Raw genomic sequence first — 16,135 nt, 5'->3', positions numbered from 1 at the left:
GGGACACCTACAATAGAAATTCGAGAGTGCTGTACAAATGCTGATTCTTGAGCCCACTGCCAAATTAGCTGCACCAGAATCTCTGGAAGCAGGGTCTGGGATCTGTGTCTATGAACCATTTCTCAAGCACAGTGCTCAGAGTCTGTGTGGAACCTGACTGCCAGTGGAGGGGAGGGGAGCCTCTCTCACTTTCGGTTTCTATTTCCCTTCATTTGGAAACTTGCTATTGCATAGGAAGTTTTGGTTTCCTTCTCCCGTTCATAAAAGCACAGGCAGAACAGCCAGCATCCAAATGCACACTCTTGAGTATTTTCTCGTGATCCACAAGCAAAAGGTGAAATCAGCCTGAACATCAGCCTTCAAAGCTGCAGAGAAATAGTCACCATGAGGTAAAGGTTTCCTGCTTCTCTGTGAAAGAGTCTGATTTTCTGATAAAACAATTGAATCTTATTTGTGCATACAATTTCCTGAATAAGGCTGAATCTGAGTATGCTTATAGATGAACCTATATTTATCTAATCAGATCAGACTGTTTTACTAATCCATGCCTTTGTTTCCACCTTCCCTTCCCTTCCCTCTGTTGACTCATTTGTATTACCAAAGGTCTCACACATTTGATTGTGGTGTCAGCACATATGGTTGTCTTTCTCACTGAAGTTTTGTGGTTTTGTGGTTCTTTTTAGTTGTGGTGTTCACACATGTACTGTCTGGAAGCTTTCAGGCCTGACTGGTGCTAGAATGTCGTTTTACTTGTGGTGCTTCCCCAGAGTCTCACCCTTCAGTTAAGATACACACACACACACACACACACACACACACACACGCACGCACGCACGCACACACACACATACACACACACACTAGGCTGCATGCAGTTATAAATAATCGCAGCATGAGGATCTTGTAGCTGTAGCTGCCAGAACCTTGCCTGGCACATGGACGTTGCACCAGGGATCAAACTTGTGGCTTTACACTTGCAAGGTAGAAACTATTAGCCACCAAGCCACCTCGCTGCCCCCAACTCATGTACATGAATTTCTGTGGGTCTTTCTCATTTAGAACGCAATGAATGAGACAGCCACTGAGGGCAGAATTTCCAGCAGAACAGGATGGTGGCATCTGGGGAGGAGAGGAACTTGTTGAGAGCCCAGAGGGAGGGCATGCTAAAGTTCTTGCAGACAAAATCTGACCAATGTGATCTGGGGTTTGGAAGAAAGAAACCAAAAATCTGCTTGTTTTGTTTCTCATATTTGAAAAGTTTAAATCAGATCTGTGTCTCTTATTGTGATGGTGTGGTCATTTTCAGAACTGTACGCTTTTAAATTTAATTTACCATGAGTTTTATTGAATTACTGTGAATGACAAAGGTACCAAGTTATTCCTGATTGCATTTCAGGTGTACAAAGTTCCAATATCACAGCTTTCACCAGTGTCCACTTCCCTCCCCTGCATCCCAAATTACCCTCCCGCTCCCCAGCCTGCCTCTATGGTAAGCACTTTAAACCTTCTTTCAGCATTCTGGTCTCCAGAGCGACCCCCTTACCTTTGCTAATAATGTCATAGTGTTCCCTTCCCTGACCTTCCTCCTCCACCCCCACCCCAACTAGTGGCAAGCTTTCTATTGATGAGATATCTTCTTCCTTGAAATTTGCTTTAAGATTCGGAAGGTACATTTATTTGGGACCTCATATTGACCAGCTACATTTTCCTGTGAAGTGTATATAGGGAAAAGAGTGTGTGCCAAATGCCCTGTAGCACACCCAACCTGTGTGTTCTGTGCAAACAACTAGATGCTGATTCCTGGTGAGAACTGAACCGATCAGAGATAAACTTTAGAATTAAAAATATTTCACAAGAATCACATGTACTTCCTAGACACACCAAAGTCTTCCTGCGTGGTTGTGTGTAAAATGAGTTCCATTTGAACTGTGTGGACAAATGGATACATTGGAAGCGTGTTGTGAGGTTTGCTTATTTGCAGGATAATTTGGGGACAAGAAAGTGGTTATTTGGAAATCACTGACCCCAAACGAAGTCTCCTTGGAGCCTTGCTCTTCGTAGTGTGGTTTGTTTCAGTATCCCTGAGTGACTGTTAGGCAGTACCTCACTCAGGCCAGAGAGATAGTCCATTCTTAGGACCAGAGGGCTAGGACAGGACTTAAGGCCCTTACTTTGCACACTGCCAATTCTGTTTGAGCCCCAGCACTGCATAAAGACCCAAGCACTGCCAAAAGTGATCCCTGAACACAGGCAGGAGGTAAGTTCTGAGCTCAGCTGGTTGTGATCATTGTCCCCTACCCTTTCCCCCGAATGAAAGGCAGTATCCCAAATTTGTAATTTTCCTTCTTAAAGCTTTATTGAAACAATATTGCCTTACAATATTTTGTAATCTTCAGGTGAGCACCTTTGTAAACCGACATCTGTATATAACAGATTATCTTCAAGTCTCGATTTGACTAGACATCCCAGTACTTAGTGAGCTATGCAGATTAGCATAGCGTAATAAGCACTGATCTGGAGAGTTTCTGGGCCGGCTCATTTCTGAAGCAATGAATTCTTAAGATGCTGTCTACTCTGACCCATGAACCGAGCCTGAGATCAGCCAGGCCCTTCACAAAAGCAACTGGGGCATAACCAGGGAGCATCTGTGGCACCCTGAGACTTCCCTGGAAATGTCACTCTCCTCTTTCAGAGGGTCTTTTGAAAACCCCAGGATTCAACTCTTGTCATCTCTTTGACTAGAGGTGTGGTACCTGTCCAGGTGTTTATGGCATTAGGGTCACACATGCAGGTGCTTGGTGCTGGGGGAGGGGCCTGACATGCTGGGGAATTAACTTGAAAACTGACGCATCCTCCAGTCCTTTTACTATTCCTTGGCATCTGTAATAAAACTGTAAAGGGGCTTCAATCAAAAAAAATTTAAAGAAATGTAAGCAATAGCCTAGATATCGTATATAAAGAAAACAGTAGGCTAGATGTCTTATATAAATTATTTTATATAAAATAATTCTTAGGTGTGACATTTGTATTTGATATGTTTTATAGACAGTTTTCTTTTATAGAGACATGCTTTAATACACATGAAGATAATTTGTAATGAAAAATTAAGATTTGATAGGGGAAAATAGAGTATTTCATGCATGTAAGGAAATAAAATAAAAAGTGACAATTTAGTAAGGTAACGTACAATACTTTTATCTTAATATAATTATGTTACCTAACTAATTTAATTGCATCTTTATTATGATATTTGACACAAAACTGTAAGATATTTAAAGTATGCCTCTGAAAAAGCATAGTCAAAGTGACATCTGCACTTGTTTGTTCATTGCAGCACTCTTTACAATTGCTAGAACCTGGAAAAAACCTGAGTGCCCGATTAACATTTAGCAGATGACTGGTTAAAGAATCTTTGGTACATCTACACAATGGAGTACTATGTAGCTGTTAGAACTACATGGAAAGTATCATCCTAAGTGAAATGAGTCAGAAACAGAGGAACAGACATAAAAAGACTGCATTCATCTGGGGAACATAAAGTAACAAAATAGGAGACTAACACCCAAGAATAGCCAAGATAAGTACCAGGAGGTTTACTCCATGGCTTGGAGGCCAGCCGCACATGCTAGGGCAAAAGGCAGCTCAGAGAGAGAAGGGAGCACCAAATAAAGGGTGTTGGGAGGACCCTCCCAGGATGGGAGATGCATGGTGAAAGTAGACTATAGACCAAATATGATTGCCACTCAATGCCTCTTTTGCAAACCACAGCACCCAAAAGGAGAGAGAGAACAAAAGTGAATGTCCTGCCACAGAGGCAGGGTGGGATGGGGGCATGGCGGGTGGGAGGGATACTGGGATCAGTGGTGGTGGAGAATGAGAGGGATGGGCACTCGATCATTGTATAACTGAAACTCAAGCACAAAAATTTGTAAGTGTACAAATGTACCTCATGGTGTTTCACTAATAAAAAAAAAAGTATGCCTCTGGTAATTTTAAATGCATGCATTCTATGACTTTTAGGGTTTTTTGTTTGTTTGTTTTGGGGCCACACCTTGTAATGCCCAAGGGTCACTCCTGGCTCTGCACCTAGGGACCACTCCTGATGGTGGTCAGGAAACTATTTGGGATGCCATGCATCGAACTCATCTAGGCTAGGTGCAAAGCAAATGCCTCCCAGCTGTCCTATATCCCCAGCCCCCCATATAGCACTGTCTGTCCTCCCATTGTTCATCGATTTGCTCGAACGGGCCCAGTAATGTCTCCATTTTGAGACTTGTTGTTACTGTGTTTGGCAGATTGAATACATCACGGGTAGCTTGCCAGGTTTTGCCGTGCAGGTGCGATACTCTCGGTAGCTTGCTGGGATCTCCGAGAGGGGCAGAGGAATCAAACTTGGGTTGGCCGTGTGGGCCGTGTGCAAGGCAAATGCCCTACCTACCATGCTATCGCTCCAGCCAGCCCCCCATGCATACATTCTAAATACACTCCTTCCTCTTTGGGCAATTAACATATCTATCACATAACTTACACACACGTATGCATTTTCATGAAAACATTTAAGTTCTAAAAGTCCAAGCAAGACATTGACTCTGTGGGGTTAATTTTGGTTCCTAAAGCAGAATGTTTCTGATATTCCAAGTCAGAGCCTTAGTGATACAAACTGTTTTCAAATTAACTATTATAGACAGAAAAGCTTTCTTTCTAGGTTTATGAAGACAAATAGATTACTGCGAAGTAACGTTGCCAGGGAGAGAAAGAAACAAACATTTAAATTTGACTTACAATTAGATGTAGTCTACCAGGTTGCTGTATGAACGTCACAGCTCATAGAGGAAACACTTTTTAAATCTGACAAAAGTAAGATGAGCAGTTTCACAAAATAAACAAAAAGAATTTAATGACTTTTCATCCTCAATATTTAATTTAATTTCAGGTAGAAAATTTTAGTCTCCTGCTGTTTTGGCGAATCCAATTTATTATCTTCAAGTTCCATGGCAACTCTTCTTTTTCAAACCTTTCCTGTACTCTTCACTGGACAAAACACAGTAGAGCAGTTCTTTAAATGGCAAAAGGCATAGGATATTCACAAGAATTTTATTATAACACATTTGGTAAAGTGATGTTCTCAACTTTTTGACATATAAATACCTACAATAATACCCTGAATTGATGAGACCATATTCGATATTCAGGAGTTTCACATAATATTAAGTAAAGGTAAAGGCCCTCCCATTGTTCTTCGATTTGCTTGAGCGGGCCCAGTAACGTCTCCATTGGAGACTTTGTTGTTACTGTGTTTGGCATATCGAATGCATCACGGGGAGCTTGCCAGGCTCTGCCGTGCGGGCGAGATACTCTCGGTAGCTTGCCGGGTTCTCCGAGAAGGGCGGAGGAATCGAACTCGGGTCGGCCATGTTGGCTGCGTGCAAGGCAAACGCCCTACCGCTGTGCTATCGTCTCATTATGTGACAACGCTCACAAAGCACCATCATATCTAGTCCATGTGTGTGAGTCAAGTGCATGACGCATTTGGTGGATGAGCGCCACCTACGAGGCCACTCCAGCAGAGGAACAGAGAGACAGGGGACACAGATAATCAAAAGGTCCTGTTTATTATCTCCAAACAAATACTCTATATTGAGAATCTGAGGGGGTTCGAGGTACAGGACTGCCCGTAGGTATTTTTAATCATTTACAGAGGTAAATCAGAGGCAATTCTTTGTGGGAATTTACTCAAGGAGACATTCTGAGACTATACTGAGAAATTCGCACAGGGCGACAAGCATCTATATTGCTTTTCTCTTTCCCTTACTAGTACATATTAAACAATTAAGTTTACTTCTTATTAATATTTTCAGTTACTTGGATAAGCACTGTGAGAGATATAGATTCCAAAACTCAGTTCTCTAGGCTCCAGGGGCAGAACCGGTTGACTTTTACCACAACTCCCGTTTAACTTTTCTTACCCCATGGGGTCCTGTCTCTTAGGTCATCATGGCTTGTATCATACCACATTTTATGCTTTCTGAATTGTTCCATCAATGCCAGGGTTGCATTGCTGCTTGCTCTGGGATGATCCAGAAGTCCCTCAAGAGGACCCAGCTTTTGGAGGTGCTAGGAACCATGGCGACTAAAACCAGAGTCAAGTAATTATGACAGATGCCCAGAAGTGAATAGATTTCAGAGTCAATTAACTCCCAAATATCAGGAGCATAGCATTAGTATTCTTTCTGTGTTTAAGCAAAGAGCATTACTCTATAGTAAAATATGAAAAGGGAACAAGGGAAAGAGAAATGCAAGTAATCCACTAATACTAAATCCAGAGCCACCACAAGGTTTAATTTCATAAGTAACCAAGCCCAATAGTAGCTTACAATGAGAAGCAAAGCACAAAGGAAAGGTTAAAGAGAACCTCAGGGGATTAGGGGTGCTCATAAGAGCACTGTAAGCATTTCTTGCGGGAGTAAAAGGGGCAATTCACTGATGAAGCCTAAAAAGTTTAGGATTATTACTCAACACATGTGTGTTTCAGTTTCCACAACAGAAAACTAAAGTTGTGGATACCTTAAGAGCCCTTTAAGATCTCCATATTATTTTCATTTTAATCAATTAAGATTTTATTCTTGAGAGCAAAGTGGTAGTACAGGAGTAAAGAACTTGATTTGCATGCAAATAATGGTGAGAACCTGGTTCCCAATACCACATAGGGTCTACTAAGCACACAGCCAAGAGCAGGCCCTGAGCACCACTAGGCATGACCCAAATCAAAACGAAACAAAACAGGATTGGGCTCTTTTCATAAAACTTTTATTTCCAGGAACTTTAACTCACAGATATTAAAGACATCAAATAGAAGACTAGAGCGATCGTACAGTGGGTAGGGCATTTGCCTTCAATGCGCCCTACCTGGGTTTGAGCTGCAGCACCACATAGAGTCCCGCTAGCATGGTCAGGAGCAATTCCTGAGTGCAGAGCCAGCAGTAACCCAGGGGATCATCAGGTGTGACGCCCTCCTCAAAAAAGGCTTTAAATTGTTACACATTGTATCACTGTAGCACTGTCCACCCCTTGTTCATGGATTTGCTTGAGCAGGCCCAGTAACATCTCATTTTGAGACTTGTTGTTACGGTGTTTGGCATATAGAATACATCACAGGCATCTCGCCAGACTTTGCCATGTGGGCAAGACACTCTCGGTAGCTTGCCAGGCTCTCTGAGGGGGCAGAGGAATTGAACCCAGCTCGGCAGGGCTGGATGCGCGCAAGGCAAACGCCCTACCACTGTGCTATCGCTCCAACCCACAGTTGTGCTATCGCTCCAGCCCATGCTGTGCTATCGCTCCAGTCTCCAGTTACATATTACCATGAAACAATATTTGTCATTTAGCCCCGTTACAAAAGATTGCTCAACTACAAATAAAACTTCACAAATCACAAATCATCCTGTTAATCATCTATTGCCTCGAGCAGGCCCCAGTAACGCCTCCTTCATCCTAGCCGTGAGATTATATTCAAGGCTCTTTAGGAGAATGAGACCCATCATTGTTACTAGTATTTGGCATATTGTGTATGCCACGGGGAGTTTGCCAGACTCTGCCGTGTGGGCAGGCTACATTCGGTAGCCTGCCAGTTTGTCAAAATAAAACTTAGCTCCATTGAAATCAAGATTAGGCTTACTTAAAAAAATGATTTGCAGGTCCCAAAGTAAATTATAAATTCCAATGTAATTTTCCATAGAATAAAAGCATCTGACTTGGGCAAATCATCATAAGTTGTATAATTTTCTTGTTTGTTTTTGGGTCATATCCAACTGTGCTCGGAGATCACTTCTGAACACAGGCTGGACAAGTGCACTTAAGCTCCCGATCCATTGTACAGTAGGATCAATTTTAATTATGCGATCCATAGCATCCAGAGGACAAAATAAAATATAAAGGAGAGTCATTCAGACATAAAGATATTATTTTAACTCACTAAACTTTATATATATGTATAAGCTCCTCAGAAATATTTGGACCATAAACATTTATAAAAATAAAAGAATTACCATTGATTTAGGATTAGTTTTTAATTTTGCCCTTCAAGGGAAGGTTCTTTAACCATATGCCACATCTTAGGTTCCCTCCATTAAGAGTTTCCCTGGAAAGTAGAAGACATGAAAAAGTCCACACGTGGATGAATTGGTTCACAGTTTTCAGACAAAAAGTCCTGCAACTATAACCACTTCAAGAGAACACTCAGATTTTGAACATGTGAGACAGACTGCTCCGTGTTTCATAGGGGTAAGGGTGTCCCAAGAAGGGGAAGCGAATTCCCAGGCATGAACCTCAAGGCAAGCAGCCTTGATCAACACATGACACACAACAGGAATGAAAGACATTGAAAAACAAGAAGATAAAGTCACAAAGGAAGAACTGGAGAGCAGAGCATTGCATAAGGTGTCACCGATCTCCTGAGAACCACATATATTCAGATACCTGAGTGACTGCTTTGAGACTCCTTCGTGTATGAGATACACACACACACACACACACACACACACACACACACACACACACCGCTCTGGGCAAGAGAGGTTTCTGCAAAGCACAGCTGGGCACACGAGTCCCCAAGAGCTGGCGAGGAGCCACAGCGTGGTAATGGCAGTGAAAGGTAAAGCTGCGATTGACAACTTACATGTATGCAGGCGTGCAGGTGGGCTGCTTGCAGAAAGCCTCTTAGAGCTTGGCGCTAACTCATAGCAAGAGAGGAGAAGGGGTGGCCCCAACCTGGACCCAGCCTCTTGTCTCTCTCACCTGAGCAAGGCATGAGGGTGCAAGATTGATCCTTGACACTGCTCACATGCTGAGTGCCAGCCCAACAGTAGTATTGCTGTTTGTGATCGTTGGTGTCACAACAAAAGTATATGATATCGAGCACCCTGAAATGAACTGGTCATCATAGAAACAACAGAAACAACAGAGGAAAAGGAAGTGGGGAAAATAAAAACTTGTATACCTATGTTACTGGTAAGAGTGTGTATGTGGAAAAAAAGTAATAGTTCATTAAATAACTGTCACTGTCACTGTCCTCCCATTGTTCATCGATTTGCTCGAGCAGGTCCAGTAACGTCTCCATAGGAGATTTTGTTGTTACTGTGTTTGGCATATCGAATACATCACGGGTGGCTTGCCAGGCTTTGCCGTGTGGGTGAGATACTCTCGGTAGCTTGCCAGGCTCTCTGAGAGGGGCGGAGGAATTGAACCCAGCTCGGCCATGCCAGCTGCATGCAAGGCAAATGCCCTACCCTCTGTGCTATTGCTCCAGCATATTAAATTACTAAGTTTTCAAAATAAAATAAGCCTCGCCTGTCCTACCTCCTGACTCTATGAATTAGCATTAGCTCAGGAATTTTTAAAATTTTTTTTGTCATTGTGCTCTCTGTCCTAATGATATGAATACTGGAGGCACCTAAGAGGCACCAGATAATAAAGGGAGGGAGCACAAAACAAGTGAGGTGAAATATAGGACTTTTCACAGTGATGATTCCATTTCATTGGACTGAGCCCTCCTTTAAAAATTCTAATTCTTGTCTCTTTTCACAGCGACAAACCCAACGAGGATCTCATGAAAGAGCACCTGCTCCAGCTGAGATGCCACTTTACGTGGGGCTTGCAAATTGACCACACTGAAATACCGGATTTAGAAAACAGGGTCTTTGATCAGATTGAGTTCCTACATGTCCAGAACAATGCGAGAATGTACAACCTGCTGGCCTACGTGAAACACCTGGCAGGCCAGAATCAGGAAGCCCTGGAGACTTTGAAAGAAGCTGAAGATTTCCTGCTGCAAGAATTCGCTGACCAATCAGATGTGAGAGGTCTGGTCACCTGGGGCAACTATGCCTGGCTGTACCACCACATGGGCAGGCTGGGAGAAGCCCAGACTTACCTGGACAAGGTAGAGAAGACGTGCAAGAAGTTGGAAAGTCCCTTCAGATACAGGATGGAGTGTCCAGAGCTCAACTCTGAGGAAGGATGGGCCTTGCTGAAATGTGGACAAAATAACTATGAACGAGCCAAGGTTTGCTTTCAAAAGGCTTTGGAAGTGGACCCTGAAAGCCCTGAATTCAGTGTTGGGTATGCAATTGTCACCTACCGCCTGAACAACATTAAGAGCGTAGAAAGTATAAATAGTCTGTACCCCCTAGAACAGGCCATCAGATTGAATCCAGAAAATGAATATGTGAAAGTTCTCCTAGCGCTGTGTCTTCAGGACTTAGGACGAGAAGATGAAGGAGAAAAGTACATTGAAGAAGCGCTGGCCAGCAAGATCTCGCACACTTACATCCTTCGGTACGCAGCCAAGTTCCACCGCAGAAAGGGCTCTCTGGATAAAGCTCTTCAGCTCTTAAAAAAGGCCTTGAAGGACACGCCCTCCTCTGCCTTAGTGCATCACCAGCTGGCACTTTGCTACAAAGCACAAATCAGCCAAAATAAAAAGGTCACACACTGGCAGCCCAGAGGGCAGAACAGAGAAAATATTGAAAGACTGGCTAGATTAGCTATAGATCATTTGGAGTGTGCTTTGAAACACAAGCCCACTTTTGTGATTGCTTACCTAACCCTGGCAGAAATTTACATAGAAGTAGGTGAGCACAGCAAAGCTGAGGACATCTACCAAAAAGTGTTAGGCATGAAATCACTCACAGAACAAGACCTGCAACAGTTACATCTCCACTATGGCAAATTTCAGGAATTTCAGAGGAAATCTGAAGTAGATGCAATTGTGCATTATTTGAAAGTGGTGAAAATAGAGAAACCATCTTTTTCAAGAGAGAAAAGTATCAGTGCTTTGGAGAAATGCGCCTTAAAGAAACTTCAGAAAAATAAATTGGACGTGGAAGGCTTGAGCCTCCTTGGGTTCACACAGAAGCAGAGAGGAGAAATCACGAAGGCCCTGGAGAGCTATGAGCAAGCCCTGGAGCTGGCTGCCGGCCAGGAGACATCTGTGGGACACGAACTCAAAGTTCCAAAGCCATGATGCCACCATTTGGCATTTCACAGTCTATTCCATTTTAGAATCACTGGACTAATCCAACCCAAGAGATGGCTTTTGAAACATGTAATTGTGTAGCTACTTGTGGCTCTCAATACCATATCATGTAATTCCCTTCAGTGGTGTACATTCAAATAATAATTCAAACCTGGTATATAACAGCAATATGTAGAAGGCAGGGAAACAGAATGTCCATGTCTCTGCGTCAGAAGAGAGACAAATCTTTTCTTTGTGAAGTCTCTCTAGGAATTGTAATTTGTTGAGTAGATTTGTAGCAAAGAAAACACTGGACTTACCTAAATTAAAATGCCTAATTAATTCATTTTAATCAGCAAGGAGTTTTCAATGTTCAATACCCACAATAGGATGGTGATATAGGGGAGAAAATAACAGTTTTTCTCCTTCCACTGTAGATTTGGGACTGAAGTGTCCTGGACTCCACTGCGGGACACTATGAATAAGAGACGATCCCCAAAAGTTAACATGACAGACATTTATTGAGAAATGCATCACACACATACCCAGCCCCACATGTGGAGTATTACCATGAGACAGCTAATTTCTGAGTGTTGGGTCCTTGAATCGTACATCTAAAATTAGCATGTTAAACTAGACATAGTAGGCTAACTAATATGCCCATTAACCTGACCATGGCCTTCTGTGCATGTCCACCTCTAATATCTGAGCTCTTCGGTGATAAGATATAGTCTCTCTACACTCAAATTGCCAGTATTGAAAATACCCTGCAAAATCCCTGCCCTTCAGGAACTCGAGATCTATACTGAGAGGTCAAAATCAGCATGGACACTAAATAGTGGAAAGAAATTTCTGGGGCTAGATAGAGTGCACGTTGAATAGTGCCTTGCAGCAGACCGGTTTGATCCTTAGGATCCTAAATAGTCCTTTGAGCCCTGCTAGGAATAATTCCTTAGCACATAGCCAGGATTAAGTCTTGAGCACTGATGGTGTGGACCACCCCCTACCCCACAACAAACAAGAAAACAAAAAGTCCCAGCTCATTCCCTAGAAGTGAACCTGATAGTACATTAGGGGGTCATAGAGGTATTATCTTTAACATACAAAGGTATGTTATCTTTAACTTATCTTTAGGCTGAACTGGGTTTGATCTGACATCCTACACAGTCCCTTGAGTCCTGCCATGAGTAATCCTTGAGCACAGAGCCAAGAGTAAGCCCTGTGCACAACTGAATTTGAAACCCCCCCAAAAGGAAAGGAAAGAAAAGGAGCAAATCATATATTGAAAATTGAGGGGGTCAGAGTGATCGTATAGCGGGTAGGGCATTTGCCTTGCATGCAGCCAACCCAGGTTTGATTCCAGCATCCCAGGTGGTCACTCAAGCACCACCAGGAGCAATTCCTGAGTGAAGATCCTTAAGTAACCCATGAGTATCACTAGGTGTGACCCAAAAGTCCAAAAATGAAAGAAAATCTACTGTGTGCTATAAGGAGCATTACAAGGGAGCACTGGGCTGCCAGGTAAGGCTGCACTGAAGTGATGTTTACAGTTCCAAGAGCATGACAAGAGGGGCTTGACCACCATAGGTCTGGGACATTTGGTCTAGAGAAGGCACACAGAGCCGAGACATGAGGCTGATGGATTTGGCCATGGGAAAACAAGGAGGCCAGTGTAACTTCAGGGAGTCTGAGAGGAGAGGACATTGGGAGAGGGGCAGACAGGCCAGACCTGGGGCCAGGAGACTGCTGGAATATTTGTGTCCACTGCTGCTGACAAATTATCCCAGACTCTCACTTCGGCAACAAGCCTTTGTTGCCTCACTTTCTGTGCTCCACAAATCAAGCAGGACTCTACTAGATGCTGGTGCCCTGGTTCCCCAGGAGGTTGGTGTCAGAGAGGAGGCTGCTGGATCCAGCAGGTGGGGTTTGTGCTCAGGGTCTGAATTAACATCAGCACATTAGCAAATGCCTTGGCACTGATGGCCTGAGCTCTTTCTGTCTGTCAGTCTCATTCAGGGTGTCATCTAATATGACTCAGAGACGTTTTCTTCAGGGAAATGCAATGCACAGGGCTGGAGGGAATAGCACAGAGTTAAGACACTTGCCTTGTACACAGTCAATTCAAGCATGATCCCCAGCACTACCAGAAGTCATTCTTGAGCACAGAGCCAGGAGCAATCCCAGAGCACTGGCAAGTTTGTCTAAAAATCCAAAATCACAACAGCAACAGGTATAGGACTTGATAGTATAAGGATTAAGGTGTTTACCTTGTACATGGCCAAACCAGGTCGTGTTTCGGGCACCACTTATGCCCCGTCAAGTACCACCAGGCATCCTAAGCACTGTGTCAGGAGTTAAGCCCTGAGCACTGCCAGACTTGGCCAAAGATAAATAAATACATTTTTATTGTTTTTCACCATATCACTGTTTCACTATCATCCCGTTGATCGTTGATTTATTCGAGCAGGTGCCAGTGATGTCTCTATTCCTCCTGGTCCTGAGATTTTAGCAGCCTCTTCTTACTCGTTTTTTTCCAACAATTGGCCTTTATGGTCAGGGGAATATTGTTATTACCAATGAATAAATTTTAAAACACTTCTATAAATCTGATATACATATTATTTACTATTACCTATATTTACTAAAATAATAAATTAAATATAAAATAAGAACTGGTCCTTTCACCAAGAAGTGATTGCTCCTGGCAAGTGGTTTGTCTTCCCAGTTCCTTCCTTTTAAATGAATGGGGGGGGGGGGTGCAGAGAGATAGTACAGAGGGTAGGGTGTTTGTCCTGCATGCAGCAGTATCAGGTTTGATTCCTGGCATCTCATATTGTTCCCTGAGCTCCGCCAGGCGTAATTCCTGAGTGCAGATGACCCACGAGCATCCCTTGAGCATCACCAGGTGTGATCCAAAAAGCCAAAAAGGATAATAAATAAATGTAAACCCACTGGGGTTCTGGAGGTCAGTGCATAGGTTGGAGGGGCTGTTCTCTTCTGTGGGCCAATGTCCCCACAGATGGACACTCTATCTCCTTATGCATTCTTAGTGGCCACGTAGCATAATTTACTCTCAGCAATAACCAGTGGGATTTGTTTTCCATTTTTCACTGGCATGATTGTTCTGAAAGGTACCTCCATATGAGTCCATACTGTTTTAGAGCTGATGCCTATCGCTAGAGTTCCTGAAACTACATAAAGATGCTGTACATAAAAATGGATGTAGTTTCTCGTGTCTGTGGGCTGGAGCGATAGCACAGCGGGTAGGGTGTTTGCTTTGCACACAGCCAACATGGCCGACCCGAGTTCGATTCCTCCGCCCCTCTCAGAGAGCCCGGCAAGCTACTGAGAGTATCTCGCCCGCACGGCAGAGCCTGGCAAGCTACCCATGACATAGTGGATATGTCAAAAACAGTAACAAGTCTCACAATGTTACTGGGCCCGCTCAAGCAAATTGATGAACAACAGGAGAACCGTGGCCGTGATCGTGCTCCCACTGACTAATTTAAATGCATTGGGACAAAAGAGACACTGGGAAGATTGACATGGGAGGGTTTGAAATATGAAAAGCCATTAATTGATGCCATCAGCACCCCAGGGAGTGACTCATGATCAAGGAAGGAAAGTGCCCGCAAACCCCAGCATGACCACCTTTACCACACTCTTGTCCCATGATCTGGACAATATTTCTTTATTCCTGATCCATGATATACCCAGGCCCTAGTGAAAGTCCATAACTCTTTTTCTGGGCAAAGCATCCAGGCCCTGACCAGGAAAGAAGAAGAACTTCCAGGCCATTCCTGCTCTAAGTCCAGAGTCCATTTCTCTCCACAGAAAAGCTCCTGTAAAGGAAGACTGACCCAGCAAAGGCTAAACTTTGACTGTGTTCATGAACCGGAAGTTCTCAACTGCAACCACGGGACCCACATTTTTCTTTGTAACTAAACAATTGCCCATTACTTGAAAAGAATTTTTTGATTTTAGTTATTCATCTGTTCATGGATAATTGAGTTGATTGCACCTTCTCTCGAAAAGTGAATAATGTTGCTAGGATATTCATATTCAAGGATTTGTTTGAACACTTCTATACAATTCTTGGTCATGTACCATGGAATAGAATAACGGAACCAGGACCTTCATGCATAACTATTTATAAATTGTCAAATTGCATTGCACCTTGGTTATATCATTGTTCATTTCTGCAATTATGAGAATTACAATTCATTTATTTGCAAATAGTTGCGATTCTACCCTTTCTCACAATGAATGGTATCTCAGCATGGTTTTAATTTACATTTCCCTAATTACCTCTTACTTTGTCATCCATTGACTATCTTTGTGGTTCATTTGACTATCTTTTGTTGAAAAATGCCTGTCCAGGGTTTTTTTCTTTTTTTCTTGGCTTATTCATTCCTTCATTTGCTGCATTGTATCACTGTACATTCCGAGGAAAGACCCTTGTAATAGATATAACTTGTAAATATTTTCTAACATGTGGCTTGTCTCTACAACCTACTTAGAGTATTCTTCAATGCACAATTTTTTCCATTTTGATTATGTCCAAGGTATTGATTTTTCTTTTGTTTATTTTGATGTTAATTTAAAGAAATTGATACCAAATCCAAGGCCATGAAGGTATGCTATTTATTTTTTATTAATCTTATCATTTGTAGTACGAATTTTAGATCTTTAATACAGTTGGGTTAATTTTTACATGCTATTACTTAAGTCTACCTTCACTCATCTGTTTATAATTTTATCTGCATGTGTAGTAAGAAACTAGTTCCAGTGAGTAATTACCTTGGTTTGTTCCATATATAATTGCATATATTTGAAATAAATTGAACAATAGAAGCAAATAAATATTCTTTTTTTTTTTAGAAATTTAATACATAAGTACACACACACACACACACACACACACACACACACACACTGCCACCTGGTGACCACTGAGAAATGACAAGAGTGTCCTATGCACCAAGGTTCTGACCCCGACTCATTCAAACATAAAGATTTTTAGAATTGCAAATAGATCTAAACAAATTCTGTGACATTAAATGTTCTATGGTGCTATAAGATGGAAGTCATATTATACCAAGTGTGGAATTTTGGTTACTACCT

General features: G+C 42.5%; 1 protein-coding gene across 1 annotated transcript; it reads left to right on the top strand.

Moving 5' to 3' along the window:
* Positions 1-273: 273 nt before the first annotated feature.
* LOC130029901 (interferon-induced protein with tetratricopeptide repeats 1-like) lies at positions 274-15,186 on the top strand. Its single transcript, XM_056120994.1, has 2 exons — positions 274-389; positions 9,583-15,186. Exons 1-2 carry the CDS (start codon positions 385-387, stop codon positions 11,018-11,020), a joined length of 1,443 nt encoding a protein of 480 aa, XP_055976969.1. The 5' UTR covers positions 274-384; the 3' UTR covers positions 11,021-15,186.
* The last annotated feature ends 949 nt before the right edge of the window (positions 15,187-16,135 follow it).

This window comes from Sorex fumeus, unplaced genomic scaffold (assembly GCF_029834395.1).
Source record: "Sorex fumeus unplaced genomic scaffold, SorFum_2.1 ptg000043l, whole genome shotgun sequence".
Classification (NCBI taxonomy): Eukaryota; Metazoa; Chordata; class Mammalia; order Eulipotyphla; family Soricidae; genus Sorex; species Sorex fumeus.
Note: the sequence above shows the minus strand (reverse complement) of the source record. Positions and strands in the feature narration are given on the sequence as shown.